Source organism: Apus apus, chromosome 4 (genome assembly GCF_020740795.1).
Source record: "Apus apus isolate bApuApu2 chromosome 4, bApuApu2.pri.cur, whole genome shotgun sequence".
NCBI classification, from domain to species: domain Eukaryota; kingdom Metazoa; phylum Chordata; class Aves; order Apodiformes; family Apodidae; genus Apus; species Apus apus.
In genome coordinates, this window is record NC_067285.1 from 39,228,255 (window position 1) to 39,254,399 (window position 26,145).

The window sequence follows — 26,145 nt, forward strand, 5'->3', positions numbered from 1 at the left end:
GACAGCATGTAGACATGCACCCACACAGGCTTTTACAGGCTACTTTTGCCTTGGTAGGAGCTGAGTTAGGGGCAAAGAGAAATACTCTTGGCAGGTGTGGCTTGCCTGGTGGATGTCCATAAATCAAGGTGTAGAATGACAAAGTGGGAGAGGAGTGGGTGATGTGGGGTGCTGATTTTGTACAGAAAGGTGAGTCCCTGGAAACACATCCCTACCTTCAGGTGTGGTCTTTGTCTGTGTCTAGTGTCTGATGGAGAACACACAACCCCGGAGATGGTGTTTGTCATTCATCTGCTCTCTGAGGAGCAGCAGCAGCCTCCAGTCTTCCAGATCACAGCTCCCTTCCTGGAGGTCAGCCAGGGGGGCAAAGCCACCATTGGTGAGTTGGGTGGAAGGGCTGGGATGCAGAGCTCAGCCTGAGGCTTGGTGTTTATTGCCTGGAGGCCACCTGGGTGGAGCAGGGGTGAGTTCTGGTCGCACTCACCTTTGTCCATTGAGCCAAGGAGCTGTGGTTGTGCAGTTGCAGCAGCAACTACTGAGCAAACTGCAGGGTGGTGCCTCAGAAAGGAGCCTGGGGATGTGACAGACCTCCAGCATGTGGCAGGTCTGCTTGCTGGCTGATGCAGGGCAGAGCAGGATCAGGGACCTGCTGCTCCTGTGCTCCATCCCTCATAGTCTGCTCTGCAGTTGCTGAACCATCAGTTACTGGTCTGGTACACTGGGTTCTTCAGGATAAGCCACTTTCTGCTTGCACCAGGAGGTTCTCTGGGGTTTTTCTAGGCACCTCCCTGCATGATGAGCACGTGCTCATGTCTTTCAAAACCTGAGGGTTTACAAAGCTGTCCTTTGTCAGCCATACTGGCAAGAAGTTTTCTGATACAACCTCTGATCTGGGCATTGTCAGGGGATTAATTATTTCCATGAAACCAGCAAGTTCTTGAGCTAGGGCAGCTCCAGAATGATTTTAATTTTCACTTACTGACTGAATGACAGCTTTTCAACTCTGTTCAGAAAAGCACATTACAAAACCTAAGGGATATTACAGAATCACAGACTGGTGAGCAGATCCCACAGGAACGTGTCCAGGCTGGTTGGGGATGTCTCCAGGGATGGAGACTCCACAACCTCCCTGGGCAGCTTGTTCCAGTGTCTGGTCCCTTCAGAGTGATGAAGTGTTTTCTCAGATTCAGGTCCAACCTCCTGTGCACCAGTTTGTGCCCATTGCCCCTTGTCCTGTCCCTGGACACCCCTGAGCAGAGTCTGGCCCATCCTCCTGCCACCCCCTGGAGATATTGATCAGCACTGATGAGCTCCCCCCTCAGCCTCCTTTTCTCTCAGCTGAGCAGCCCCAGCTCTCCCAGCCTCTCCTCACAGGCAGATGCTCCAGTTCCTTCAGCATCTCAGTGTCCCTGTGCTGGACTCTCTCCAGCAGCTCCTTGTCCTTGAACTGGGGAGGCCTCACCTGGAGCCCTGTGAGCTGGGCTGGGCTGGGCTGGCCACACTCTTCTTGATACCCCCCCAAGATGCCATATTCCCTTCCGAGAATGCTGAAGCCATGCTCTCTTTCCCTGGCCCAGGGGTCCAGCTGGCTGTGAGCAACACAGACACATCTCCTGACGGTCTTTTCTTTGAGCTGGTGAACCCTCCCCATCATGGCATTGTCCTCAAGTCCAGTGCCGGCGTGCAGGAGCGCATGAGAGCAGGTGAGTGGAGCAGAAGTCTGCCTCAGCACAGGAGAGGCAGACTGTGAGGTGTGCCTGTCCACCTGGCTGATTTAGTTGGCCAGGAGGAGACAGATACGTCGGGCAGATCCAGCTGCATCCACAAGCATGTGAATTTCCTGCCTGGAAGTGTGTGGCTGCAGGAAAGATGTTTGCCTGTTATTTGCTCAGTTCCTGGCTGAACAAAGTCCTTTGTTTCTTCTTTGTGTGGGCTGGTTGACAGTCATTCTGGTGTGATAACTATAACCAGCTGCTCCTCATGTTTTACTTGGTAAGTTATGTCTGAAGCAACTTAGTGAAGTAACAATGTGAACATTTCCACGGAAGCCTCTGGCAACCTGTTGTGATCCAGCAGTTGAAAGCTCCTGGGGAGCTGATTTTGGTGGCAGTGGTTTCCAGCGTGTGATCAGATGACAAATATGATCTTCAGGAGTGTAATGCAAGCAGAAGAGGTGGAGAGGGAAGGAAGCCTTCTCCAGCTGTGGCAGGCAGGCTCTTACAAAGCAGCTGGGAAGAAAGGAGGATCTGTGCACTCCCAGAGAATGGGGAAGTCTTTCTGCCTCTCTGAAACTGGGAAGGTTCCAGCTGGTTCTCTGCCCTGCATGCCTACCAGCTCCTTAATAAATGTCTTCATAACTCACAGCCTTGGTGGCATCCAGTGCCAGTTTAGCACTGTGATTAAGTCCTCAGGTCATTTGAATCGGGTTGGTGCCCTGAACCTGAGCCCTTCTGACCTTGTGCATTTTCCTTTTGGGAAGGTGACACCTTCACCTACGAGGACATCACTCGAAACGCTCTGCAGTACGTGCACGATGGCTCAGCAGCAGCAGAGGACAGCATGGAGATCTCTGTCACCGATGGTGTCACCAGGGTGACCACAGTGCTGAGGGTGGAAGTGTCCCTGCTGGATGACAAAGGTCCTCAGCTGGCCCCGGGCTGCCTGTTGGCAGTCACTGTGGCCAGTAGAAGCTCTGTGACTCTCTCTCGATTGCACCTCGCCTACGTTGTAAGCTCCCATCTATGTCTAAACCCAAGGAATGCTGCCAGCCTCCTTTTCCTTATCCCCCCTCCACTTTTCTGCTGTCAGTGTGGATTCTTGGCAGAGCATTCAAGTTTTGACCATGTCCTGACAACTGCTGCCAAAAAGGGGATCATAGACTCTTTCATTCAACAGGGTTTCAGGGCTATTGCTGCTTGACTCTAACAGAGGTGAACTGAGTTAAGCCCAGATTTTTCTATCAAACAAACCTGCTCATGAAGCACGTGGATTTGCTAAGAGATAATTCCTTGAAAATTTCAGCCCTCCTCACTCCCTTTCCAAAATTTGCTGGTTCTTTTGCTCAAGGTGTTTGAAGGAGGGGGGTTGAGCAACCCAAGGTGCTTCACTCCTAGGTAGCTTGGAGTGGGTCCCAGGAGCTGTGTGTTGTACAGAAGTTGCCCTGCTTGGTGACATTCAGAAGGAAGGTGTTTTACTCCTTGCAGGTGATTTAGCAGCAAATGCCTTAGGTATTTGGATTGCAGGTATGCAGAGATGTTCCCCCAATGGAGGAGGGAGGAGAGATTGCAGTGCATGTGTGGGGCTGGAGACACCTAAGGTAGAAGCTGGCAGAGATAATTAGGGAACTGCAGGGGGGGAGGTAGGATAAGAAGGCAGGTGGATGTTTTTTTGCCAGGAGATCAGTCAGGATACAGGTCTGGGATCTGTCCTGATAAGGAGGAGGGCTGGCAAGGAAGCTGCTCAGGTTAAACCTGAGCAAGAGAACAGCTGGGACAAAGAGGGTTTCATTCCTGACCCATATGTTGAGGATATGATGATTTCTGCTATAGGTCTTACCTTGCAGGCAGCCAACAAGAGCTTTTAGAAGAAAGATGCCATCTGAGTTGTGATATCATAGAGGTGGCTGCACTTAATGTTACTAAATAGTGCCAAAATCAGATTTCAGTTTAATGTGGATCTGCCTTTTGCCCCTTTGCTCCACATGAACCTTTGATTTCATAAGAACTGAACTTAGCTCAGTGTCTCTGAAGCACTGGTGAGCAACAGTGACTATCTGCCAGCTCTCAGCTAGATTTTGGGTCACTTGATCTGGAGTCAGGAAAACTGTATTATATAAATGGTCCAGTCCTATGGAAGTGTAAAAGTAACTTGAGAAAAAAAAAAATACCAGGTTTATGTCTGGGGGATCATGCTGATGTGGTACAAGGACACGAGAAAAGCTCTCTGAGCCAAGAGGAAATGAAATACACATTTTATGGTAGATTCTGAGAATGTCAACCCAGTTGACTCTCCTCTGATCAACAGAAGCTTCATTTAATATCCATCAGTGGCAGGTCTGACCCAGCTCCCTTAGGAGAATTCCCCTAGAAACCATATTATTTTGAGTGGAGGGAAACAAAAGCCAACCTTGTTTTGATTTGGTCTCTTCCTTCTCATTTAGGACGACGATTCTCCTGACTCAGAGATAAGAATCCAGTTAATATCTCTGCCTGCATATGGCACCCTCTCACGAGTGTCTGGCTCTCATCATGAAGAGCTTTCCAAGGTTTCTAATTTCACCATGGAAGACATCAACAACCAGAGGATCAGGTATCAAAGAGCTATTCTCCTTCAAGCCATGAATGAACGTGAAGGAGGGTTAGGAACTGAAATGCCTCCACATGGAGGGATGGGACATGTTTGCCTGACCCAGGCTGTGCTCTGCCTTTCACAGCTACTCCACCATGGTTGAGACCAGCAAGCAGCCAGTCACTGACATCTTCCACTTCACTGTTTTTGATGCTGATAACAACCAGCTTGACAGACAGATGTTCACCATCACCATCACATCTGCCCAGACAACACCGGCTCTCATGATTTTTGCTGACCATATCACTGTAAGTGGCTACCCAGGATAGTAGGGACAGTGGGAAGGATGTCTCAGTTGTGAGGAACTGAAGAGTTTTCTTGGAGTTTTGGGGAAATTGCTGAAGAAAGTCGGTGTTGCACGTGCAGTCCTGGGAGTGCAAAGGGTTAACAGAGTACTTGGAGGCCAGAGGAGGCTGATGGTAAGGCTGCATCTTGCATCCCTGAACCTCATCTCTACAGGAGCTGGGATCTCCCTGGAGTGCCCTGTTGATATCAATGGAACAAGCCTGACTTATCCCTGTTGAATATGTCATCCCTTCTCTCACCCACTTATGTGTAAAAGATGAGCAGAAGAGAAGTGTGAAAACATCTGGTGCTTTGGACTGATAGACAGCATTTCAGTCTCCTTATCAAAGCCTTCTGAAGTCATCTCCCTCCTTTCCAGCTTTACATTCCCCCTCCCTTGCCCTCAAAAGGCTCCCTTCAACAAGGAATGCAGATTTCACCTCGCAAGAGGTCAGCACGACTCTGCCACTTCTCTTCTTGCCCTGACAAAGCACCCACAGGCTCCTCTCAGGAGCCAGGCAGGCTTTGTTCTTCCCATCCCACCTCACCCCCCCACCTTGATTTCATGCTTAACAGACCTAGGGGAGGATGGGGCAGGACTTCAGCCTTCAGCCAGACAAGGCTGCTCCAAAGAGACAGACTCGTTCCGTGACAGTTTGTGTGTTGGTGCATGTTGTGTGCACTGCCAGTAGTTTTTGTCCCATGTTTTTGCTTTCCAGGTGGATGAGGGGGGTAGTGTCCCACTGCTGGCTCATCACCACTTGGCTGCTGCCTATGATTCTGCTGCCAAGGAACACCTGAGGGTCACAGTTGTCACCCTACCTATGTATGGCTGCATCGAAAACACCAAGACAGGTAAATTGCTTGGCTCTCTCTTCTTCTTCTTGGCTGGCGGAAGGGAATGTAGGAGCTGCCATGCTGGAGCATGTTCTGTCTCACCACAGTTCCTCACTGCAGTGCTGGTTGGCATCAGTTGATGGGAAAGAGCTTGTGAAGTCAGTGTTAGGAGATAAACTGTCTCTGGGGAGCATTTTCTGCTGATGCTTGTTTGTTGGAGACTGGTCCACGTTGAGAGACTGGGGCATCAGGAGCCTTTTCAAGCCCATGTGTTGTATTTTCTTCATGCTCCACCTTGGCTTCTTCATGCTCTACTTTTAAGGCTGTGAGAGCTGTGGCAGAGCATGGCTGGTAACCTTGTCATGTCTCCTTGTCTTATCAGGAAAAAGGTAGGATTTATGCCACATTATCCAAGGATGTTCATCCAGACTTGTCTTCATCCTGTGCCTGGCCCTGACAGGAGTGTCATGCATCATACGATTTCCTTCAGTCATAACTTGCCTTTGTAAAATGTCACAGTGGGTTGGCCCGTGTAGGGGCTTGTTACAACAGGGATTGGATTTCTTCTGGAGACCACAGCTTGCTAACCATGGCACATCACCCCTGCTAATGGTGTCTGTGGGAAACTGTTCTTTTCTTCCCCATGGGTCAACTCCAGATTTGGAGTCCGTCCTTGAAAAGGCAACAACTGGGTGGTTTTCTTGGATGTGAGACTTAGTTTTGCAAGGTGAAGCTTGTTGTCAAGATTGTGTTGCCCCTGTCTCATCTCTGAAGAAAGCCTGTGGATTTCTGGGGCATGGGTGTGCTTGCACTATGCACACAGCTGCAGCTTCCCTAGTGCCTGCTCTCATGCAGCAGATGTTGCTTTCTGCAGAGGTCACGAGCTGCACCCTTCACCATCTGCCGTTCTTCTCCTCACTCTGCTGCGTTCACTTTAATTCATCAGTGAACTAAACATCCCTTCACTAGTGGAATTCTGGTTTGCAGGCGAGAGTTTTGGCCCACAGAGCCAGTCTGCTGCCACCACAGATGCATCTTTCTCCCTCCAAGATGTTCTGGAGAGCAGCATTTACTACTTCCAGAGCATCCATGAAAGCATCGAGCCGACAAGCGACACCTTCAGCTTTTACGTGAGCGACGGCTTCAGCCAGTCCGAGCTGCAGACCATCAACATTACCATCCAGGTACACCTGGGCTCTGCCTGCCAGAGCCCTCTCCTTTCACACAGACACTTGGAAAGTGCTCCTCAGCCCTTTGTAATAGGTGGGAAGGGGATTAAAGGGAGGTTCCTTCCTCCTTTCCTTCCCCCAGTACAGGCACATCGTTTGCCTGTGATACCAGAGAAGAGTTGCCACTTGCAGTCTCTTCCCTGGGGCTTATCCTCCCTCTTAGAAGCAGTCTTGCTGCTGGGTAGATGTGGAGAGGCTGTGGTAGCCCACTAATGGATATCAGCACCAGTTACCACCATTTGGTAGCTGCTATTTGATCAGATGGGCAGTGTTCTGCTCCCTTTGGCCATTTCCCTCCTTTGACTCTGTGCCTTTGGGCCCCGTGCAGCGGCAGAACGATGAGCCCCCAAGGATGGTGCTGGAGCCTGTCCCAGTGCATGAGGGCTCACGTGTGGTCCTGACCAACGCCTCCCTCAGCCTGCAGGACCTGGACACCCAGAGCAGTGAGCTTGTCATTGTGGTTACCAAAAGTCCTCAGCATGGTGAGTCCTGGGAGGGTGAAAGAGAATGTCTTTGTGTGGCTGTGTCTTTGTATCTGGGAGATCTGTGTCTCCTGATGTGAGAGAGGAGCCTGGCATGTGTATATAGAACACATTTAGTCCATGTTTGGACCAGCAGTTCTCCTCCCCCTCTGCTCTGCCCTGGTGAGACCACATCTGGAGTATTGTGCTCAGTTCTTGGCTCCCCAGTTCAAGAGGGACACGGAGATGCTGGCAAGAGTCCAACAGAGGCTACAAGGATGATGAAGGGACTGGAACATCTGTCATACAGGGAAAGGCTGAGAGACCTGGGGCTGTTTAGTCTGGAGAAGAGAAGACTGAGAAGGGACCTGATGAATGTCTATCAATATCTGCAGGGTGGGTGTCAGGACTGGGCCAGTGTCTGTTCAGTGGTGCCTGTGACAGGACGAGGGGAGAGGGCACCAAGTGACAACACAGGAAGTTCCACCTCAAGATGAGGAGAAACTTGTTTGCTGTGAGGGTGACAGAGCCCTCGGACAGGCTGCCCAGAGAGGCTGTGGAGTCTCCTTCTCTGGAGACTTTCAAACCCCACTTGGACACGTTCCTGTGTGACCTGCCCTGGGTGTTCCTGCTGCAGCAGGGGGGTTGGACAAGATGATCTTCAGAGGTCCCTTCCAACCCCTGTCCTTCTATGATTCAAGAGTTGTCCCTCACTCTCTGTGGGACAGGGGAAAGGGCAACTCCCTGCATTTCCCAGGGGAGTTCCCTTTTGTGTTGCCCCATTTCCTCCGGGGGGGTTCTCTGCACCGCTTCCCACGTCTCACGTGTGTAGCCACATCCTTACGACTTCCAGCAATGAGCAGGTTATTTCGTTCAGTTTTTCCAGGTAGGCTCTGCCCACCTGGGTGCACCCCACAGAGGTGGCACACGGAGAGGCTCCACCTGGCTGACTTCTCCCCATCATTTTCACCCCTCTGTTGTCAGGTCACCTCCGCCGGAGGCAGACGGCTGCGGAGCCCCCGGAGCGTGGCCAGCTGGTGTCCACGGGCTCATCCTTCACCTACCAGGACATTCTGGATGAGCTGATGGTTTACACTCAGAGTGGTGCTGCAGCACAAACGGACGAGTTTGGCTTCTCCATCACTGATGGTCTCTACAGGCAAACGGGAAAGCTGGAATTCTTCATGGAGCTGCCAGAGAAGCAGCCACCCACGTTAGCTGTCAACAGGGGCCTGCAGCTCCCAGTTGGTACGGGGAGAGGGAGGAGGATGGTGTTGTTGTGTGGTCCCACCTGAGTCACTCTGCTGGATTGGCTGAAGCTGTTTCTGGTTTCTTTCTCTGGTCCAGGCTCTGCAGCCTACCTCACAGACCAGCACTTGAAAGCAGCAGCTGTTGATTCAGATGACACAATGATTAGATTTGTCATGAGGAGGGATCCCAGTGTGGGTCATCTGCAGTTGACCCAAGTTGATAATCTGGTCCAGATCTCTGTCAAAGGACCTGTCAAAAGTTTCACCCAGGCTGATATAAATAAAGGTGAGTGTGTGCTTGATTTTAGATGATTATGGCAAGTCATATGTGGCTGATTTAAGGTAGTCCTGCAAGGAGCAGGGAGTGGGACTCGATGATCCTTGTGAGTCCTCTCCAACATGAGATGTTCTAGGGTTCTGTGGTCTTTATGAGATGGGAAGGATGACTTGAAGCCTGGAAGGGAGGGGGAAAGAAGTAAGAAAAGGTTGTTATGTTAGAACAGAAACACATCAAAAAGTTCCCCTCAGCATGAGAAAAAGAATCAAGAGGAAAAAGTCATGAAACCCAAATCTAGGAGCTCTGTTAAGCCCCAGATCCCTCAGCTGATAGTGCTGGCCTGGTTCCAAATGAAGAATTAAATGATGCAGCCCATAATAAGCCACCTCTTTTCTGCCTCTCTGCAGGACAAGTGCTGTACAGTCACAAGGAGGGGGATCCTGGTGGTCATTTCGCCTTCACCTTTGACGTGATCGATGCCAATGGCCACAAACTGACGGACCAGGTTTTTTATATTAGTGTATTAGGTAAAAAAATGGTGCCTGAAGTTCTTTTGGCTGCAGAGCTGGAGCCTGAGGGCTCCCCACCCCACACCTGCTGCAAATGCTGGTGTAATTCTTGGGGTGCAGTTTTTATTCGTTGTTAATTGGAATGCCTTGGAAGTTTGAGGCATGGGAGAGTTCACGGGTGTAAGGATTAGTTCTTTGGCTTCTGACAAACTCACTGGAAGAGACAGAGAAATTCCCCTTGGTATCTTCAGACTGCTTAGATTTTCTTGAAGATCTTATAATGTTGCCAGCCCCCCAAATAAGGCCAAGGCCTGGCCTACCTGTTTTGGAATTACCAGTCTGGGAGGTGTTGGTGTGTTTGTTGGCTTTTGCTTGAGCACAGTTTGATTTGAATCACACCAGGGGCAGGAGGGCCACTCTCTTCTCACTCAGCTTCATATTTAACCCTTTCAGAGGACCGATTCCCCCCCTCCATCCTGGCTAACAAAGGGCTGGTCTTGGATGAGAACTCAGCGAAGACCATCACAACCCTCCAGCTCTCTGCCACAGACCAGGACAGCGAGCCAACCCAGCTGCTGTACAAGGTGACCAGGCAGCCACAGCTGGGGCACCTGGAGCACGTGGCCTCCCCAGGTTAGCAGGGTGGTATTTTGGGAGTTGGATACTTCCAGCAGTGAAGCACTGGAGGGCTTTTGAGCCCCAAAGATTGACTGCAGGAAAAATGTGCTTGGGGGGCAGCAACATAGAATTATGTTTCCTGTTAGAAATCAAGTGGTCATTAACCCAGAGAGTTGGAGAAGAGGGTGAGTGGAGGGAAGGCCTTGATGATCACCAGACCTTCAACACCAGCCTCTTTTCCCAGCTGTAGCTGGCAGGAAGGGAACTAATCACTGAGTTAGTTTAAAAGGAAGCTACGTTCTGATGTGATGGATACATTGGATCAAGTGGAGGCAGGTGACCAGTGGTGTTCCTGAGGGGTCAGTACTGGCACCAGAGCTGTTCAACATCTTTGCTGGAGACATGGGCAGTGGGATTGGGTGTCTCCTCAGCAAGTTGCTGATGATGCCAAGCTGTGTCATCACTCTAGTGATGTAGTTGACACTCTAGAGGGAAGACAGGCTGGAGAGGTGGGCCAATGCCAACCTCATGGAATTCAACAAGGTCCAGTGGAAGGTCCTGCACCTGGGTCAGCACAACCCCAGGCACAAATCCAGGCTGGGGGGAGAATTGTGTCCTGGGCTGCTGGGTCAGCACAACCCCAGGCACAAATCCAGGCTGGGGGGAGAATTGTGTCCTGGGCTGCTGGGTCAGCACAACCCCAGGCACAAATCCAGGCTGAGGGGAGAATTGTGTCCTGGGCTGCATCAAAAGAAGTGTGGCCAGCAGGGCCAAGGAGGGGATTCTGCCCCTCTCCTCTGGTGAGACCCCACCTGGAGTGCTGTGTCCAGCTCTGGAGCCCTTAGCACAGGAAGGACATGGAGCTTTTGGAGAAGGTCTAGAGAAGGAAGCCCCCTCCCTGGAGGTGTTGAAGGCCAGGTTAGATGAAGCTTTGTGCAGTCTGGTCTAGTGGGAGGTGTCCCTGCTCATAGCAGGGAGGTTTGAACTAGATGTTCTTCTAGGTCCCTTGTGAACTTCACCATTCTATGATTCTATGAATTCTGGTAGTTTAGGGAGGTGAGGTTGGTGAAACTCAGAAAATCATTACCTGCAAATGTGATCTGAATTTGAGAGTTGCCTTCCATGCCCACTGACACTGTGAGTGTCCTCCCCCTCTCTGAGCAAGCAGTCTAAATTTATGCTCTTCTGATATAGATTATACTCCCAGAAGGTTACATTTCTTCTTGGAATTAGGTCTCTCATCAACATGAGATGAAAATGGAAATACCTGCTGTGTATTTTCAAGATGTGGACAGTCCCTGTACAGCCTGGGGTTAGTGCATGGTTTGCCTCATCTTCTCACACTGAAAATTGTCCTCTGACAAGGGTAGGAGTAAGGAATGGAAGTTACAATAAGCAAAAACCCCCTGCCAAGAGAAAAATTTAAAACTTGCAATATTTTTGTTTTAAGTTGCAAACTGAACAGTGCGTCTTGTACTTTGGGGACCTGAAAGAGTTAGATTAAAGATTTTATCCCTCCTGTTACTGAAACATTCATGAATGATTCTGACAGAGGCTACGAGGGTGATGAAGGGACTGGAACACCTGCCTGATGAGGAAAGGCTGAGAGACCTGGGGCTGTTCAGTCTGGAGAGGAGAAGACTGAGGGGGGATCTAATTAATGTCTATAAATACATGAGGGCAGCAAGAAGGCAGGACAAGCTCCTGTCACTTGTGCCCTGTGACAGAATGAGGAGCAATGGATTCAAACTGGAGCCCAGGAAGTTCCACCTCAACATGAGGAAGAGCTTCTTCACTGTGAGGCTGACAGAGCCCTGGGCCAGGCTGCCCAGAGAGGTTGTGGAGTTTTCTTCTCTGGAGACTTTCCAGACCTGTCTGGATGCCTTATCTGAGTGATAGTTTGGTTTTGGTCCTGCTCTGGCAGAGGGGTTGGACTTGATGATCTTTAGAGGTCCCTTCCAACCCCTAATATTCTGTGATTCCAATTTCTGTGCTTTTTCATGTCTGTGGTGGACTAAGAAAGATAGAGAGTCACACACTCTGAAAGGGTTGTTCTTATCTTTTAAATGACCTAAACCTAAGGAGGGGGTACTGGAGCATTCAAAAGAGAGCACAAACCTTAAAAGCTAATGAGCTCTGAGGGAGGCTTGGCTGATCATCCAGGTTGGGCTCATTTCTTTGTTGCAGATCCTGGTATCTTGTGTTGGGTGGCCAGTACTTGTCAGTAACCATTTAGTGAACAACTTTTTGTCAGGGTTTTGGTTCTTCTTAAGAGCAATAAAATTATTGAATGCAACAATGAGACTTAAAGGCTCAAGTGCTTTTTAAAATGCCTTCGGTGTCTGTGTCACACTGAGCAGCCTGTAAAGGTGGCCCTCAAAGTCAGTGTTGAGAAAGAGGCTTCATCGGTTCTAAATGCAGGGGTGCAAGGAAGGGAAGAGAGCAGAGTCTTTGAAGGCATTTTTGAAAAGTGCAGGAAACGTTTTGCTCCTACTCAGTGATGCCACGACTGGATCAGTCCTGCACAACAGTGAAAATCCAAGTGTTCCATCTCCCGTTTTGCTCAGAGCTTCTGCTCTGACGAGCCCATCCCCAGCTGGGTGTCCTGCCAGTGTGAGGTGCCATCCTTAAAGTGTACATCTGGGAGGAAGTCTGTACTTCTTGTTGCAAAAGAGCTGCCACTCCATTCCCTTCAAAGTTGTTGAACTGAGTTTTTAGGAGGCTCCATGCCAGCTCAGTCCCTGGCTCAGCTGAGGTTCATGGTACAGCCTGATCTGGAGCAGAGCAAGCCAAGAATGAGCCTTCATGGCTAGATAAGTCCAGCTCCCCGTATTTTGCCTTACCTCACTCTTCCTATTGCACATTTTCCCCCATTGTTCTTTTGGTAGGGACAAGAATTAGTTCCTTCAGCCAGGCAGACCTGGCCTCTGGCAGCATCCAGTATGTCCACACCAGTGACACTGAGAAGCACACGGACGCGTTCACCTTCTCTGTGTCTGATGGAAGGAACCAGGTGAGTCCCAGCACGGTTTTTGGCCTGAGCCAGAGCAGGCTCTTGACTCTGTAGGATGTGATGGGAGTCAGTTTTCCTCCTGTGCAGTTTGGCAGTGGTGGGTGCTCTTGCTTCCTTTGCTGTGGCAGATCCTCCATTCCACAGGGAGGGGAGCGAGCCCTGGGGAGGTCAGGGTGAGCCCCCTGCCATGTGGCCTCATGATAAACTACTGGTTTGCCAGGATTTCAGTGTCTGGTTTTCATCTGCTTACCAATTGCTCCTGGAGCTCAGCTGTGATCCAGTGCACTGGTGGTGCACCCAGAAGCACAGTTAGACCCTTGGGAAATGTCTCCTTCCTACTTTCTGAAAGAGAAAGGTCATTGCTGCAAATAACACAGAGTAGAATGAGGGAGGGAAAAGTGGATGTCCGTAAATGTCACAGAAGGAGGGAGAATCAGTTAGTGGAGAGGGATAGGAGAGGTCATGTTTGCATGATCTGAGCTTAGAAGCTCATATTTACTCACTAGGCAAGGCCAAAAGGAAGCCAAGTGGACCCCCAGGGTCTGCGTAGAGCGTTCCTGTTTCAATGGAGCTGCACTCTTGGCAGGCTGGATTCATCCAAAGAGGCTTTTCCTTCTGTTCCAGGCCAGCCAGACATTTGACATCACCATAAACCCCGTGGATGACTCCTTGCCCATCGTGCAGAGCCTGGGCTTGACCGTTCAGGAAGGGGTGAGAAAACCCATCACAGAGTTTGAGCTTAAAGCCACGGACGCTGACACGGAGGTAAGGCAGGACCCCTCCCCCTGGCCCCCTCCCTCCCCTCTTCTGCTGCACATCTGGGCTGTCAGAAAAAGAGGCTTGTGCTCAAAGAGACAGATGATAGCAACCATCATCTCTCCCTGTGGTGATAGCCTCTCTGACCACAACAGCAAACAGCCTGGGGGGTGGGGGGCCCAGTTGGTATTGAAAGAGGTGGAGTGTTGGAGCAAAGCCCCAGCTTGAGAAGTGGCTTCCTCTGGGCTTCTCTCTCAGACACACAAGCAACAAACCTGTGAAGGAAACATTTAGAAGTTGTGATCAGAGCTAATCCTTGCCCTGTCCCACCTTCTTTCTGAACGTTGTGGATTTGAACTGAGCTCATGTCCAGCCTTGGCATTGAGTTTGTGCCTGACACAGATGAAAATGGCATTGCCTCTTCGTCCTCCTGGGTCTGGCTGGAGACCCAGGGTCTCCTGGTGGCTCTACCTCACTGTGCTGTGGTTTCCCTGGAGCCAGAGAGCTCCTGGCTGCCTGCTATTGCCCTGAGCCAAAGATCCTGCCCCAAAAGGCACCCCTGCTGCCACCCCCACGGAAGTGACAAGGGGCACATTGCCTAGAGTGGCTGCAGAATGGGGGACTGCTCTGATGTTCAAGGAGTTGAGTTGTCACAAGGGCAGGAGCTGCCCCAGAGCAGCCAAAGCAATGGTTTGGTGTGATGTGTCCAGCCTAGATAGGTTTGGTTTGTATATGACCACCTGGGGAGAGGGTTAAAGATAGGGCAGGGCTTGGGTTTACTCAATCCAGTGTAGGGTGCAGCTTTTCAGCCCCTGGTTGGAAACACTGTGCTAGAAAAACTGGGCATAGAGTTCCTCTCCAGGCATCTGGAGCTGGAAGGACCAGGCCCTGGGGTCATGACACCAGCTTTGCCACTCTGTCTCCTTACTGCAGGCTGAGTCAATTACCTTCACCATCATCCAGCCCCCCCGGCACGGCCTGATCGAACGCAGCAGCAACGGGCAACGCTACCACCAAGCCACCACCTTCACCATGGATGACATCTACCAGAACCGTGTCAGCTACAGCCACGATGGCAGCAACACACTGGAGGATGGCTTCACCTTCACCGTGTCTGATGGGACCAATCCCTTCTTCATTATGGAGGACAAGGGGAAGAAGGTAAGGGGAGGAGAACAAGTCTTGTGAGGAGCGGCTGAAGGAGCTGGGGTTGTTTAGTCTGGAGAAGATGAGGCTGAGGGGAGACCTTCTTGCTCTCTACAACTGCCTGAAAGGAGATTGGAGTGAGGTGGGGGTTGTTCTCTTCTCCCAAGTAATTGGCAGGACAAGAGGAATTGGCCTCAAGTTGCTCCAGGTTAGACTGGATGAGGAACAATTTCTTTACTGAAAGAGCGATCAAGCATTGGAACGGGCTGCCCAGGGAAGTGGTGGAGTCACCAGCCCTGGAGGTGTTCAAAAAACATGTAGACATGGCACTTTGGGACACAGTTTAGTGGGCATGGTGGTGTTGGGCTGAACGTGGGTCTTGATGATCTTAGAGGTATTTTCCAACCTTAGTGATTCCACCAGAAAGGTTGTGAGGGAGACCTTCTCTAGGTAGCAGAAAGCCACCTCCTGGCAGAGAGGGGGAGTCTTAGCTGCTGTTGCTCCCCTGAAGATGAGGGCTGAGTATTCTCAGGATGCCATTTACTTCCTCCCTGGTGTACCAGCCTTTGTGTGTGCGAAGTCCTCCCCAGGACCTTGATTTGAAAAGAGCTGAAATGAACAAAGCTGTTGATAAGGTGGATGAGGGTCTGACTCCCAAAGTAACAGCCCTCTCTCTGAACTTTGGTCAGGTTGTGACAGCAGCACCTCAGCGTTTCAAGGTGGACATTCTCTCTGTGGATGATGGGACACCCAGGATTGTCACCAACCTGGGTTTGCAGTGGCTGGAGTACATGGATGGCAAGGTAACTGCCTGCCTGGGTTCAGCTTAGATGGTTTCTCAGGCTGTTCAGGAGAAGGAACTTCAGAGGAGAACATCCTAATCCTTTAGCATTTTTGGTTTTTTTGTGACAGAAGTGTTCCTCTGTGCCCATGAACTGTCTTGGAAAAGGCAGAGGTGTCCAGATTGCTTCCTGGACTCTCTCCTTCTCTCTCATCAGCTGGACCATCAAGCTTGGCTCTTCTCAGCTCTTGCATGAGCAGCCCCCCTTCCTGGGCAGACACATCCTACCCCTTGTCCCTCCTCCCCAGGGTGTGTTTTCAGCTTTGCTGATGGTGGAGAAGTCTTGATGATGTGCCACAGAGGCCATGGTAGAGATACCTGGTTTTCAGAGACGTGCTGCGTAGGGATTGCTTGCTGTGCCTGCCTTTGTTTTGCTGAAGTCCAAACAACACCCCAGGAAAGTCTCTCTCTCGTGCTTAGTTTTGAAGGTCCAGCAGTAGCTGCAAAGAAGTAGAATCACAGGACCACAGAAGGCTTGGAAGACACTGTAATAAGAAATTGTATGAAGCAGTGGCCATCTCAGCTCAAATTCTTGATTTCAGCAAAAGCCCTGCAGGCTCAGGCAGCTCAGTTCTCTCTTTATCTCCTGCTGTTAAAGGTGTTTTCTTTTGAAAGAGAAGGCAACATGTGGTGGAACCGAGGCACATCCCTAGGAGGTCAACTGGAAGAAGGACAAGCTCAGGCTTACAGCCAGCATGAGCTGTCCTGGCTGAAGCCTTCAACTGGAGGCTGTTGGCAAATGTTTTTGGCAGAGCCAGGCCTCTCCCGAGCCTCAGCAGGGCTCAGGGAGCAGTGGTTTCCAGGAGAAACCAAAAGGTCTGTCACGGCTTTTCAGCCCAGCTAGACAGAGCTGGGCAGCCTGCTCAGAATTTGCTTTTTCCTTGAGCCACAGTGGGTTTTGGTTCAACAAACACCGTTTTTCAGAGGGATGGTTGGGGCTTTTTTGGAGGACCAGTCAATCAGGCGTGCCCTGCTGGATCTCCTGAGCTTTAATCCCTTGGTTTGGCTTTAATCCAGGCGACCAATCTCATCACTAAGAAGGAATTACTGACGACAGATCCTGACACAGATGACAAACAGCTGATCTATGAGATAACGGCCGGCCCCAGAAATGGCTACGTGGAGAACAAGCTGAAACCAGGGACAACTGTGACCACCTTTACACAGGGTACGGAGTTGGCCGGTGGCTTTTTTACCTTCAGCTGCTTCAGTTTGTCAAGATAGCTTGTTTGTGAGGGTGAAAAAGGTGGCAGGGGAGAAGGCAGGGGACAAACCTCAAAGATGTGTCAGAAATAAGACTTGAACCTTGCTTTCAAGTGGAGATGTCCACCTGTGTGTTGTAGCACACCCAGGTTCTCCAGACTTGTTAGAGCTGGAGATTCAACTTGGGACACTAAAGGGGAGTTGTAGATTGTGCATGTGGATCTCATCCTCTGGCTGAAGCCTGGCAAAGCTGTACTGCTGAAAGTCAGAGAGGCCAAACCATCCCAGCAGTGAGAAGGTGCCAGCTTATAGAGAAGAGATCAAATATGTGCTGCCCAGGCAAATTCACGTTTCTTGCGCTTCATCAAAGCTACTTTAAATTTACCTTATTTTTAAGTAAGAGCCACTATGGATAAAGACTAGGCAAGGGACTGTCTTGTCACAGCTTGTAGGCTGGCTTCTACCACTGGTGAGACCAAGGAAGGTAGAAAAGCTGCTGCAGCATAAAAGGGCATGTGGAGAGCCCAATCCTTGCAGCTTTGTGGATGGATGTCTCCATGCTACTCGTCTCTAAAAGTGCTGTTGAATTTCTGAGTTGGTTCATGGGATGTCTCCCCCTGACAGAGGATGTGAACCAGGGCCTCATTCAGTACGTGATGCATGAGGAGAAGGTTCAGGAGACCATGGACAGCTTCCAGTTCCTAGTGAAGGACAGCAAACCCAACGTGGTCAGTGGGAACATCTTCCACATCCGGTGGTCTCTCCTCAGCTTCGCATCCACCAGGTAAGTGGCATGGGGTTTACAGCCCTCTTCTGACAGGTGGGGTCCTACCTGGGAGAAGGCAGGAGAAGTGCCCACCAGGACCAACCTCCAGGCAGGGTTGCAGAACATCTGCCACCTGCCCAAATGCCCCATTATTGGCATCCCTCAGTTTTTTCCCACAGAGGCAACAATCAGCCTGAGTCCGCGGTGCTGGGTGTCAGCCTCAACACAGGGGGTTTGCTCCCTGACACAGCTCAGATTTAATTAGCCAGGAAGGTTAGAACTGCACCCCCTTGCTTTCTAAATTCCTGCTGCAATAGAGGAGCCTTGGTGTGGCTGGATCCCGTCCTGTATGTGTCACAACTCAGACTGGGCAGCCCAGGGAGATGAGGACTGAACCCCCTTGTTTTCTAGACTTCCCTCAGAGAGGAGCCAGGTGCAGCTGGGCCCAAAATCCTTCTCTCAGACCTGATCTTTTCCCAGAGAGAGTAAATGTGTTACAGTCCGAGCAAAAGCTCGACCCTCCAATTCCCCTTGGTCAGGTGCAGGTGCAGCGACACACAAGGTCTGCTTCTAACAAATAACACATTTATTGCACTAGTAGGAGTTGACATTGAGCAACCTAAACAAAACCACCCGCATGTATATATATTAAGTCAGAAAAAGGGGATGAGAAGAAAAAGGTGAGAGGGGGGAGAAAGAGAGAGAGAGAAAGAGAGATAAAGAGGACAGGAGAATCACCAGTCCTGGATCCAGCCTTGTTGGTCCAGCCAACGGGGGAGGGTCGGTGTCGATGGTCAGTGTAGGGGAAACTCCCCCAGCCCACCATTGCAGCCCCCTGCTTTATAGGCCTAGAATCTTGGTTTGACGCTCCCCAGCCTGCTCTTTGTGCCTGCTTGGTGTGTTTGCAGCTACCCGGTGAGGGAGAGCGCGGGCTCGGTGAGCGTGGCCGTCCGGCGGGTGGGCAACCTCAACCAATACGCCATCGTCCTGTGCCGCAGCCAGCCCGGCTCCGCCACCCCCGGCTCCCGGCCCGGGGAGCACGACTACCTGGACTACGTGGGGCAGGTAGGCTGGGGACAGCAGGGGAAGGGGGAGGTCTGACCATCCGTGCCCTCCAACCCGGGTGGAAGAACTGAGAAGAACTGATCCAAAAAAAAAAAAAAAAGAAAAAGCCCACAGAGGAGACTCGCATTTCCGTTCGAAGAAACCCGCAGTTTGTTTGCTTTTTGAAGGAAGGCTCTTTTTTTTTCACCCGTTTTCTTTTCTGTTGGGAGGTGGGCTTTGCTGCAGCGTTCGCTGACTGGGCTGGGTTGGAAAGGATCTTCAAGATCTAGTTCCAACCCCCCTGCATGGGCAGGGACACCTCCCACCAGCCCAGGCTGCTCCAAGCCCCATCCAACCTGCCCTTCAACACTGCCAGGGATGGGGCAGCCACAGCTTCCCTGGGCAGCCTGGGCCAGGGTCTCACCACCCTCACAGCAAAGAATTTAATCCTAAAACCTCCTCTAAATCTCCCCTCTTCCGTTTTGAAACCGTTCCCCCTCATCCTCTCACTCCCTCTCCTTGTAACAGGCTGCAGATATCACAGACTTGCCTGTGTGGGAATGCCCATCCTGATGGTGCAAAGGACTAAAACCGTGGCTGAGCTCAGGAGGGGTCGGGACCTCTGCAGGGCACGTACTGCTCCCAGTTTATCCTTGCTTAAGCTTGGTGTTTGGTGCTGCCCGTGCACAAGGTTTTTGACTCGGGCCAAGGGTGAGGCAGGAGGGAGAGAAAGTTTCGGACCCAGGTCCCAAGAGAAGCAGCAGCCCCCTTTGCTGCCTTCCAGGTGCAGTTTGAGGAGCAGGAGGACACCAAGGCCTTCACCATCGTCATCAATGATGACAGTGTCTTTGAGAACATGGAGAGCTTCACCGTGGAGCTCAGCACGCCGGCCTACGCCCTGCTGGGGAACGTCACCCGGGCCACTGTCACCATCACAGATGCTGAGGACCAGCCCACCCTGCAGTTTGACAGGAAGATCTACCACGTCAGCGAGAGCGCCGGGGTCCTCTCAGCTCCTGTGGAACGGAGAGGTGGGTCAAGCTGGGCAGAAGGGCTTTGGGTGCTGCTGTCAGTGCAGCGAGCAGAGTCTGACCCCCCTGGCAGAGAAGGGTGCGTGGGGAGCCCTCGGAGGCTGTGGCCATCAGGCAGCTGGGGAAAGAGAGAAGTGGGCAGGAGGATGATCCTGTGCACGGCTTCGAGTTCTGCACGTGGCAGATGGCAGAAGCAGTTTGGTGCCCGTGTCCTGCAGTCCTGACCTTGTGACCAGGATTACTGCAGGTGGGTTCTGCAGTCTGTGCCTTTGCCAGGCTGAGGGTACACACTGAATCCTGGGGACAGGCAAATAACAACGACCCCCCCCAAACAGGTGGTGTTCCTCGGGGTTTGCTTCTCTATGATTTTGAGGTGATTCTTTGGTTTGTTGGGAGGTAGCTTCGTGGCACAACTGCAGCAAGAAGCAGCAGCACGGAGCAGATGTTGTATATTTTTTTTAAATCTTTCCCAGCTCTGCTGGAAGATTCATCAGGGCAGTTAAGGCTCCTGACTTTTGGGTTCATTTCTCCGCCAGCACGAGCAGGAGCCAACCCTTGTAGCTATGTCCTGCTTCCCCTGTGCCCTGTGTTTGATGCTGGGTTTTTAGCAGGCAAGTGCCACCCATTTCCTGGTCACAGCAACCCAGATCTGGAGCGTGCCTGCAAGTCACACCTCAGCCAGCTTGTCTGGAAGTGTGGGAGCAGGGGTGCTGGGTGTTTTTTTATTCCTCCCCCCCCTTTTGCTGAATGCTGCTTGGTTCGTTAAGGGAATGGTGTCTCCACCAAAGAGAGCAGAAGTATTTCCACAGAGTTACGGGGTGGTTTTTTTTTTTTTGTTCCTCTTGGTCTCAGGAGATACCAGCACCATGGTGTCCGCCATCTGCTACACTGTCCCCAAGTCAGCCAAGGGCAGCAGCCTTTCTATGCTGGAACCCGGCTCCGACTTCAAGTCCCGGGGGTTTGGGAATGGCAGCCGTGTCACCTTCAGCCCGGGGGTGGCTGTGGTGACGTGTGATGTCACGCTGGTGGATGACAGCGAGCAGGAAGAAGAGGAGGAATTTGAGGTGGCGCTGGCTCAGGCCTCGGGGAACGCGCGCATCGGCAGCCGCGCTTCAGCCCGCGTGGTCATCCAGGGTCCCAACGACGCCTCCACGGTGTCCCTGGGGAATGCCACCTTCACTGTCAGCGAGGCAGCAGGTGAGGAGTCCCAGGGAGGGTCCCCCAGGGCTGCCCCACGCCACGCTGGGCTGCTCCCCGGAATCGTGGAAGGTCTGCAGAGGGTTTCTGATCCTCTCCCTGCCCTGCTGGGGAAGGCGGGGGTTGTCCTCTGCTGGGAAAGGAGGAGGGCACCCCCAAGGGAAAGGAGTGAGGTTTGTGGTGTCATGGCTGTTGTCTCACCTTGGTCCTCTCTCCTGGGATGCAGGAAACATTGAGATCCCAGTCCTGCGACAGGGACCTGATCTCTCCAGCCCCATCTCGGTGTGGTGTGCCACTCGGGCCTCTGACCCTCCGTCTGCCAGCCCAGGGGTCGATTACGTCCCCAGCTCCAGAAAAATAGAGTTCAGGCCAGGCAAGACAGAAGAGGTGAGGAGCCCCTGATGAGTCTGCTCTGTCTGGTGACACCTCTCCCATTTATGTGCACGTCCTGAGTTTGCCATTTGTGATGGATCCCAGGGCCATTTGAGAGTTGTTAATCATAGGATCATAGAATCATTGAGGTTGGAAGGGACCTTAAAGATCATCAAGTTCCAACCACCCTGCCGTGAGCAGGGAACCCTCCCACTACACCAGGCTGCACAAAACCTCATCCAACCTGGCCTTAAAATCCTCCAGGGATGGGACATCAACAACCTCTCTGGGCAACCCATTCCAGTTCCTCACCACCCTTAGAGTGAAGAATTTCTTCCTAATATCTAACCTCAATCTCACCTCTCTCAGTTTAAAACCATCACCCCTTGTCCTATCACTATCTTCTCTGATGAAAAGCCCCTCCCCAGCTTTCCTGTAGCCCCTTTCAAGTACTGGAAGATGCTCTAGGGTCTCCCTGGAGCCTTCTCTCCTCTAGGCTGTACAGCCCCAACTCTCTCAGCCTGTCTTCATAGCAGAGCTGCTCCAGCCCTTTGATCATGTTGGTGGCCCTTCTCTGGACCCTCTCCAACAGGTCTGTATCTTTCCTGTGCTGAGGGCACCAGAGCTGGATGCAGTATTCCAGGTGGGGTCTGAATCCATCTGCCAGGCACAGACTCAGGGCAGATCATTGCTCCAGCCAGAGGACATTGACTCAGGCCAGTGCTCCCAGGATGAAGGTGGCTGCCTGTTCTCCACAGTGACATGCCAGATGGATCTAGATGTGTTTGACAAGTTCAGAAAAGCCCTGACATGGTGACTTGACACTGGACACCCCGGGATGAAAGTTTGGCATCTCTAAAAGCAGGACTTCTGCTTTCCTTCTAGTTCTGCACCCTGACCATCCTGGACGACACGCAGTACCCGGTGATAGAGGGGCTGGAGACGTTTGTTGTTTATCTCAGCTCACCCCATGGAGCTGAGCTGACAAAACCGTTCCAAGCCGTCGTGGCCATCAATGACATCTTCCAGGATGGTAAGTTATCCATGGCAGCTCTCTCCAGGCCATCCTAGCCCCTTCCTGAAGCCTTCCACACAGCAGGGGGCTACTCCAGGTCAGGTTCTTTCTAGCCTGTTTTCCTGGGATCCTCCCATCCCTTTTAGCTGCCCTGTTTCTTTCCATGCTTCATGCCCACAAGAGCTTGGAACGTTGGCAAGCACAGAAAGAACTTTCCTGTAGTGTTCAGCCACACTTTGCCTGCTCTGCCCAGAGCTCAGTCCTTGCTTCATGTTCTCTGTGAGCTGAAGACCCCCTTAGGGTGTGAGAAGGTCTCACTGCATGGTGACTTCTTCTGTTGTGACATCTCTGGTGTTCACTTGCCTGAGGAAAGCACACAGGGTATCACCTACTCTGTCATAGTCTATAAACATTCCTCCCTCTCATCGAGGTCCACCCTCTTTTCTGCAAGCTGGTTGCTCTGTGTCTGTCCATAGGCAGTAGGATCCTGCCTTGATGGATGCCAAGCATCCACCTCAGCACCAAGTCCTCAGGGAATCCCTCACAAACACCGTCCCCATCCCACCAGCCCTGCCTGGTTCTCCATCCCCAAAACAAGAGGGAAGGAACAAGTTCCATTCAACTGCTGGAGTTAGATGATGAGGACAGTTGTGCTCTTTTCTGAAGCAGTTCTGCCAGGGTCTTTGTGTGCCTGTCTCTCTGTGGAGCTTCAGCACTGCTTGACTCTTTCTCTTGCCTTCAGTCCCACGCATGCAGTTCACCAAGGCTACCTACACAGTGAAGGAGAAGGAGGGTTTGCTGCACGTCCCCATCTTCCGCACTGGGGACCTCAGTTATGAGTCTTCTGTCAGGTGCTACACCCAGAGCCAGACAGCAGAGGTCATGGAGGACTTTGCAGAGAGGAGAAATGCAGAGGAGTCTCGCATCACTTTCTTGAAAGGGGAGAAGGTGAGCTGGACCTGGCTTATGGGGAGAGTGGAGTACCATTGATGGGAGAGGTTCAGATCTCCTCTCCAACTCTGCAGTGGCAGAGGCTGGCCAAACTGGTTTCATAGTCACTTGAAGTCACTTCTGGTCCTGGAAGTATGACATGACTCTGAAGGGGTTGTTTGTTTCATGATAAAGCTGGTTCAGAGGTGAAGGAGTTCCTCCCCATGTCAGGAGGACTCAGGATGGTGGTAGCTGAGGGCTGTTGGTTTGTGGAAGTAGATGTCTTCACTACTGTGTCCCATCGTGCAATGATGGTTTGTCCACATCGAAGTAGCAGCCTTAAGAGCAGAGGTGTTTCATCCAGGACTGACAGGACTCTGACATGAAACCCTGGATGGTGAAGTTCAGTGTGGCTTTTAAGGGGCTTCATCAGATTTATCAATGTTTGCTGTTTTCTCCTGCTTACTTGGCTTTAGGTGAAGAACTGCAGTGTTGTCATCAGTGATGACTCTGCCTTTGAACCCGAAGAGCAGTTCCAGCTCTATCTTGGTAGTCCACTTGGAAACCATTGGAGTGGAGCTAGGATTGGGAAGATGGACATGGCCACCATAACGGTGACCAATGATGAAGATGGTAAGTGAGGACACTCAACCAGAAGGCAGCTGTAGTGTAGGAGGCAGTTCCAAGGTAGTCAGCACAGCTGGCAGTTCAGTTCAGTGCACGTGAACACCTTCAGTCACGTCACAGCTCTGGATGCAGGTCACCCACATGGTGGCTTTGTGTGCTGGTCTGAAGGGAGGGATTGAACAACAGTGGCTTGAATCCACCATCTGTCCTGTTTCCCATTCCCCTGCAGTTGTGCTGTGCCTCCCCCTGGGAGATGTTGCTTTCCCTTCACAGTGTCTCAGCCTGGAGACATGTGTGGGAAGAAGCAGGGTTCCAGGTCCCTCTGGTGTGGCTGCAGCACCATCACATGGCATGGATCTGCAGGCAGGTGGCTTGGTGGGGCGTTGGTGACGGCAGAACCACTTGCCACCCTCAGTAGCCCAACACATGTTGGTTTTTTCCCCACCCCTTGCCCTAATTCACATCCAACCTCAGAGCTGAAGTTCTGGCCCATGCTTTGAGGAGCCCCTTCCTCTGAAGATGTGTAGATGAGTCTGAGAGGAGCTGATCTTCCCTCACCCCGCTTGTCCAATGCTCTTCATCTGCAAAGAGTCAGCTGGTGTGCAAACCTGGGCCTGTTTTCTTCAACCCTGTTTCTTCAGCACCCACCATTGAGTTTGAAGAAGCTGCCTACCAAGTCCGGGAGCCACCTGGCCCAGAGGGTGTTGCTGTGGTCAATGTCAAGGTGATCAGGAGAGGGGACCAGAACAGGACCTCCAAAGTCCGCTGTAGCACCCGCGATGGCTCCGCTCAGGCCGGAGTGGATTACTCTCCCAAGAGTCGAATGCTGAAATTCAGCCCAGGTAAAGGGTCCTTGGAGAGCAGGGTGGAGGTGGTGACATGACCAGGGATGCTCTGTGGGTATCAGAAAGGAGCGTGGAAGGGAAATCTTCAGGAGACATGGAACAAGCTGCTTCTGCCGTGAGGTTTCCCACCCAACACAGGTGGGATGGCTCCCAGGGACGTGAGCTGCCTTAGCTGCAAGAAGGTGTAATAGCCCTCTAGATCTTGGGGGGGTAGGTTTGGTTTGGGTTTTGACCTTGGGCTCATCACGGTCCTTCTGCCACGAGGTTGGTGAAGGCTTTAGAGGGGAAGCCATACAAGGAGTGGCTGAAGGCACTTGGTCTATTCAGCCTGGAGAAGAGGAGACTGGGGGGACACCTCATCGCAGCTCCTGCTTCCTCATTAGGGAAGGAGAAGTAGGTGCTGACCTCTTCTCTCTGGTGGCCATCAATAGGACCCGAGGGAATGGTAAGAAGATGTGCAGGGGGAGGTTTAGGTTGGTCATTAGGAAGAGATTTCACCCAGAGGGTGGTGGAGCACTGGAGTAAGCTCCCCAGGAAGCAGGAATGGCACCGAGGCTGGCAATATTCAAGAAGCATTTCAACAACACCCTCAGGGACATGGTGTGAACTTTTGGGTTGTCCTGTTCTGGGGCAGGAGTTGGACTTGGTGATCCAGGCTGTCCAAGGAGGTGGTTGAGCTGCCATCCCTGGAGACATCTAGAAAAACAGATGTGGTGCCAAGGGATAGGGTTTAGTGGTAAATGCTGTGGAGTTAGGGTAGTGGTTGGACTTGATGGTCTTGAGGGTCTTTTCCAACCAGAATGATCCTGTGATAAGCAACGTGCTGAGGTGCTGCCCAAGCAGGGGGACAATGCAAAGGGGGAGGGAATGAAAGCCAGGAGATGGGGAGTTCTTTACTGAGCAGGCTGGAAAAGCCTAAGGAGCAGCAAGATGGCTCAGACTTCCTGCTCGCTGGAATTAATGGCACTTGAAAAAATGGGAAGGCCTTCCCAAATCTTGCCATGTTTTGTCTTGTGTCCAACATTTCATCCCTTCACAAGAACCTGCTGGATGAGAAGGATCTGAGGTTTGGTTTGTTCGAGGTTGGGATTTTTCTTGGGTTTTGGTAACATATTTTAAACATAGAATCACAGAATCACAGGGGTTGGAAGGGACCTCTGAAGATCATCTTGTCCAACCCCCCTGCTGCAGCAGGAACACCCAGGGCAGGTCACACAGGAACGTGTCCAAATGGGTCTTGAAAGTCTCCAGAGAAGGAGACTCCACAACCTCTCTGGGCAGCCTGTCCCAGGGCTTTGTCACCCTCACAGCAAACAAGTTTCTCCTCCTGGCCCATTCTTGACACCCACCCTGCAGGTATTGATAGACATTCATCAGGTCCCCTCTTAGTCTTCTCCACACTAAACAACCCCAGGTCTCTCAGCCTTTCCCCATATGACAGATGTTCCAGCCCCTTCACCATCCCTGTAGCCCTGCCCTTCTTAGACTACTTGCCATGTGGTCTTTTTCCAAGTGTGACTCTTCTGGGCTGCAGCCTTGCAAGCTG

The 26,145-nt window shown here is 51.7% G+C and overlaps 1 protein-coding gene across 1 annotated transcript in view; it reads left to right on the forward strand.

Annotated features, from left to right (window-relative positions):
* The window catches only part of FRAS1 (Fraser extracellular matrix complex subunit 1), a 164,752-nt gene that overhangs the window by 125,639 nt on the left and 12,968 nt on the right, over window positions 1–26,145 (forward strand). The window contains exons 35-60 of the mRNA XM_051618261.1: window positions 245–379; window positions 1,578–1,703; window positions 2,480–2,727; window positions 4,160–4,308; window positions 4,433–4,595; window positions 5,352–5,487; window positions 6,457–6,653; window positions 7,027–7,180; window positions 8,144–8,407; window positions 8,507–8,695; window positions 9,094–9,213; window positions 9,649–9,828; window positions 12,702–12,826; window positions 13,451–13,591; window positions 14,516–14,743; window positions 15,418–15,531; window positions 16,587–16,737; window positions 17,397–17,556; window positions 18,447–18,603; window positions 19,367–19,613; window positions 20,466–20,810; window positions 21,037–21,197; window positions 22,068–22,215; window positions 22,940–23,145; window positions 23,604–23,760; window positions 24,396–24,596. Of these exons, the coding sequence (XP_051474221.1) occupies window positions 245–379; window positions 1,578–1,703; window positions 2,480–2,727; window positions 4,160–4,308; window positions 4,433–4,595; window positions 5,352–5,487; window positions 6,457–6,653; window positions 7,027–7,180; window positions 8,144–8,407; window positions 8,507–8,695; window positions 9,094–9,213; window positions 9,649–9,828; window positions 12,702–12,826; window positions 13,451–13,591; window positions 14,516–14,743; window positions 15,418–15,531; window positions 16,587–16,737; window positions 17,397–17,556; window positions 18,447–18,603; window positions 19,367–19,613; window positions 20,466–20,810; window positions 21,037–21,197; window positions 22,068–22,215; window positions 22,940–23,145; window positions 23,604–23,760; window positions 24,396–24,596 (4,602 nt within the window). The remainder of the gene's footprint in view (window positions 1–244; window positions 380–1,577; window positions 1,704–2,479; window positions 2,728–4,159; window positions 4,309–4,432; window positions 4,596–5,351; window positions 5,488–6,456; window positions 6,654–7,026; window positions 7,181–8,143; window positions 8,408–8,506; window positions 8,696–9,093; window positions 9,214–9,648; window positions 9,829–12,701; window positions 12,827–13,450; window positions 13,592–14,515; window positions 14,744–15,417; window positions 15,532–16,586; window positions 16,738–17,396; window positions 17,557–18,446; window positions 18,604–19,366; window positions 19,614–20,465; window positions 20,811–21,036; window positions 21,198–22,067; window positions 22,216–22,939; window positions 23,146–23,603; window positions 23,761–24,395; window positions 24,597–26,145) is intronic.